Source organism: Corylus avellana, chromosome ca9, assembly GCF_901000735.1.
Source record: "Corylus avellana chromosome ca9, CavTom2PMs-1.0".
NCBI lineage: Eukaryota > Viridiplantae > Streptophyta > Magnoliopsida > Fagales > Betulaceae > Corylus > Corylus avellana.
The window spans coordinates 14,592,760-14,597,169 of NC_081549.1; the positions used below are offsets into that span (position 1 = coordinate 14,592,760).

A 4,410-nucleotide genomic window follows, 5' to 3' on the forward strand; every position below is an offset into this window, starting at 1 on the left:
TTGGGGGTGGCTCGGCCACCCTCTTGAAGCCAAAGGCCACCCCCATTTTGTTTTTTTGTTTTTTTTTTTTTCGAAAATACATTTTTTTTTTAATTTTAAAAAAAATAAATTAAGTAGGTGTTACGTGTCAACATTTGATTGGTCCACGTGGAATTCCGTTAAGTCAACTAAAGGTCAACTGACGGAGGACTAACTTGGTCTATTATCAAAACCACAAGGACCTCCTGTGATAAAAATGGAACCTTAGGGGGAAAAAAATAAAGTAATGAAACCCCAGAGACTAATTTAGTATTTAAATTATATGACTTTCTATTTTAGGTGACATAGCTGTGTCTCCATCTCTCAAAGTACAAATATTTTTATATTTATTTTCAGAATTTTAACTTTGATTCCTTTTGTGATACTCCTATAATATTATCTTGAGATACAAAGGAATTGAGTTTTGAATTATTGTCAATGTTGGCTCATAGATTAGCCACACAAGTCCCAACATGCCTCTAGGCCCAGTCCAAAGTACAAGCCCACATAGACCAGGCCCAGGCCAAGACTTAGTCGGCCCAGCCCGATGCATGGTCACCCCACTGAAGGTATAATAGCCCTTTACTGATGATACAACGGTCTTTCCACATGTGAAGGAAACCCACGTTCACTACTCAAACGTGGGATTCACTTAGGGCCCATACACAGCTGTCAGTGCCTAATCAAGACGTGTGTACCCGAGGATTACTCGGGCACCCACGTCAGTCACAAACGTGGCCAAGCCACCCATTTACTCCACGATCTCATGATTGTGGCCCACAACCCATGATCCACTTTGCCAACATGGCACACGTGAATCCTTGGGAACGTGGGGCCGACTATTCCGGGGAGACAACTCCTACTTAATGCCTATAAAAGGGAAGCTCCAATTCATTATTTGGTAATAGAAAATTTTTCTCACAATCTCTCATTGCTTATTACTCTCTCCCACTTAAATACAATACTGACTTAAGCATTGGAGCTATCCCCCGCCAGCACACCTCGACAGCTCTTATCCTATTGTTTGTTATTCTTTGTAGCCTGACGACTCCTCAAACATCGTGCCACTCCTTAGGCATCGTGCCACATCACTCCCCAAAAAAATTGTCATCAACAGTTTGGCGCTGTCTGTGGGAACTCCGATTTTTATCAGTTCTTACTATTCACAATCCGATATGGTGATGACACGTTCAAATCCCAATGGCTATGTTCAAGCTGGAGCTCCTGGAGCATCCAATGATCTCAACGGTCGGATCGCTTCATTGGAGGAATTCATGAAGCGCATGACCAAATGGATGCCCTTAAAAAGTAGAACGAAGACCTCATTTCTCAACTCCCTGTCAGAGAGAATCGAGATGACCAAGAGCGTGAAGAGAGACGCAGAGGGAAGCGTGCTATGGGTCATGAGGACGACGAAAGCTCGGTTCATGGCAGTCATAATATGATTGTACAAAGTGGAGATAACTCTCTCCTTGAGCAATCTCATTGCGAGCAATCTCGTAACGAGAGGTCTCACCATGAGCAATCTCATAATGAGAGGTCTCACCACAGCCGATCTCACCATGATCGATCTCATCACGAGAGGTGCCAGGAGACCAGCGTTAACAAGGACGTGAAGGATTTGCAGGAGAAGTATGCAAAGATGGCTCTTCTGATGAAGAATGGAGAGGACCACTCGGTAGCCAAGGATCTGATGCAGAATACCAATCTGCCCTTCACAGATTGAGTAATGAGATACTCTCTCCCTGACAAGTTTAAAGTTCCTCGAGTGGACAAATATGATGGGAGCGGGGATCCTACCGACCATATGGAGAGCTTCCGACCTCACCTAATTCTCCACGGCACCCCCGACAAGATCGCGTGCTGAGCCTTCCCTTTGACTTTGAAGGGAGTTTCCAAGGAGTGGATTAGGAAGATGCCTCCCAAGTCCGTGGATAGGTTCGAATCCCTAGGATGCCAATTTTCGAGCCAATTTCTAACGATCCGGAAGAGGAAGGAGAACCTTGCCTACCTACTGTCCCTTGTGCAAGGGAAGACCGAGTCCTTGAAGGACTACATGCTGGGGTTCAACTGGGAGAAATTGACTATAGAAAGCCCAAATAAAGAAACGGTGCTTTCAGCTTTGATGAACGGGATTAGAACCGAAGGGCCACTAATGGACGAGCTAGCTCGGAGACCAACGTTGGCAACTCTTTGGCAGTTCATGAACAAAGTTGAGGAGTTCATCAACCAGGAGGAAACCATTGGGGCTCTGATGAAGTCCAAAGCAGAGGTTGGCCAAGGAGAGGCCAGCAACAGCAAGGTAGTACTGGGGAGCTCTGGGAAGAAGAGGAAGGAGGAGAAAAGCCCGAAGACTTCGGGAAAGAAGGTGGAGCAACTATGCCAACAGGGTCAGAGACTGACTTCGCTGAATACTAGCGTTACCGAGGTATTCATGGAGATCAAGAGGGATCCTAACTTCAAATGGCCAAAAAAGATGAGGACTCCTCTGCAGAGACGCAGCAACCAAAAGTTCTGCATATACCATAATGACCACAATCATTTGACCAAGGATTGCATATCTCTATGCCATGAGATCGAGAATTTCATCAAGAACAGCAAGTTGGTGAGGTTCCTAGCCGATGAGAGGGAGAGGAGCAGAAATCCTCAGGAGCCTTTATGGTTAGAAGCCAACCATGAAGGCCTCAAAAAAGGACGCGACCAACGAAGAATACGCGACGAGCCGAAGAGAGATCGGGACGAAAACCAACATCCTCGAAATCAAGATGTGATTGGTGAAATCCATACAATTTCTTGAGGAATAGCTGGTGGAGGCGAGTCTAACTCGACACGGAAGGCTCATGCAAGGAGAGTGAACATAGAAGAGGTTCTCCTTCTTGAAAGGCCCTCCAAGGCCTAAAAGAAGGATTCGATGATTCTATCATTCTCGGAAGAAGATGCAGAGGGGTTGTCAATGCCCCACTATGACGCATTGTGTTGTGCAAAAATCTACCTAAATTAATAGGTAAATAATTGTACGTTTTACATACAAGTGCACAACGTCAACATGGTAGTATAGGGTGCAAGTACAGGATTATTCCCACGAGGATTGCTGAATTTATGTTTAAAAATAGATTCCTTAAGCAAAAGCAAAATAAAGATTGATTGTTGAAGTGATGATAACAAAGGGTAGGGCTTTGATATCCACCACTAATTATATTAAGCTAATATATCAATATGCCAATACTTTGATCAAGTTCTGCATATTTAATGTTTGCCAACCTAAGGGCATGGGTGTATACTTCTTAAGCTATTGATTTCCCTAAGCAACGAGTTAGGCATGGGTGTATACTCTAACTCTTTTCTTTCCTAAAGGATTTAGCATGGTAAATACTAAGTTGTTCTTTAGAAAAGCATATGTTCTATGGAAATTGACAAACACACGAGGCCTAGGGCATGGTGTATACTCCCGGTTCCCAATGTTGATTAACCCATGAATCGCGGTGTGGATTCTTTTGTTACTTAAGTTAAACCTAGGACTCGGTCATCCAAATTGATCTAACTAACGAGTCCATACCACATGCACATGTTGATCAGGCATACACATATGAGGAATTCATGCAAGTAGGTATTAATCAAGTTAAATAGCACAACATGATCATCACAAGGCGCCAATATTGAAATATTAATTTAACATAACTAGGGCTTCAATCTAGCCCTACTAAGTAAATTAGCTACACATAAAGTTGATGTTAAACATCTTCATAAAATAAAAGAAAAGAAAGAAAAGAATAAACCCGAGACTTGACTTGAGAGCTCCTATTCTTCTCCCTTCTCCAAGCTTGTTTATTCTAAAGGCTTAGGAGTCTATTTATAGGCTTTAGAAGTCATTGGAAAAGTAGTAAACCCTAGGGATTTCGTTGGGTTTCAATCCTATTACAATTTGGATTTTGAAAAACCCTAATATGGAAATAGGGACATTCTAGCCGCCACTTGGGATGCCTCCTGCGCACGGGTACGATCGATCGCAACCCGTGTGCGCTCGATCGCAGGTCTGCGATCGATCCTTCTTTTGGCCTGCGCTCGATCACTCCTGGCCTGGCTTGCGCAGTATCTTCTCTGGTATTGCGCTTGATAGTAGGTACCCTGCGATTGATCGCAGTACCAGGGAGCTCCAATTTTTTTCCATCTTCTATTTTTGAACCCAAATCACCCAGTTTTACTTCACTTTCTTCCAAAAGCCTGTAAAAACATCAAAAACACGAAAAGGAATTAAAATGGCCTAATTAACTACAACCAAAGGATTAAAACATGTAAGATAAGGGCTGAAAATATGAATATTTTAGCACTTATCACACTCCCAAACTTACATATTGCTATTCCCTCAGCAATACAAAACTTAAACAGGAATGA

General features: G+C 43.1%; 1 protein-coding gene across 1 annotated transcript; it reads left to right on the top strand.

Moving 5' to 3' along the window:
- The first annotated feature begins 1,933 nt into the window (after window positions 1-1,933).
- Window positions 1,934-2,815, top strand: LOC132162347 (uncharacterized). Its single transcript, XM_059572589.1, has one exon. The coding sequence runs from the start codon at window positions 1,934-1,936 to the stop codon at window positions 2,813-2,815; it is 882 nt and encodes a 293-aa protein (XP_059428572.1).
- The last annotated feature ends 1,595 nt before the right edge of the window (window positions 2,816-4,410 follow it).

Excerpts from the sequence above, each read along its gene's own strand:
- LOC132162347 (XM_059572589.1), top strand. The coding sequence starts at position 1,934 with ATGCCTCCCAAGTCCGTGGATAGGTTCGAATCCCTAGGATGCCAATTT.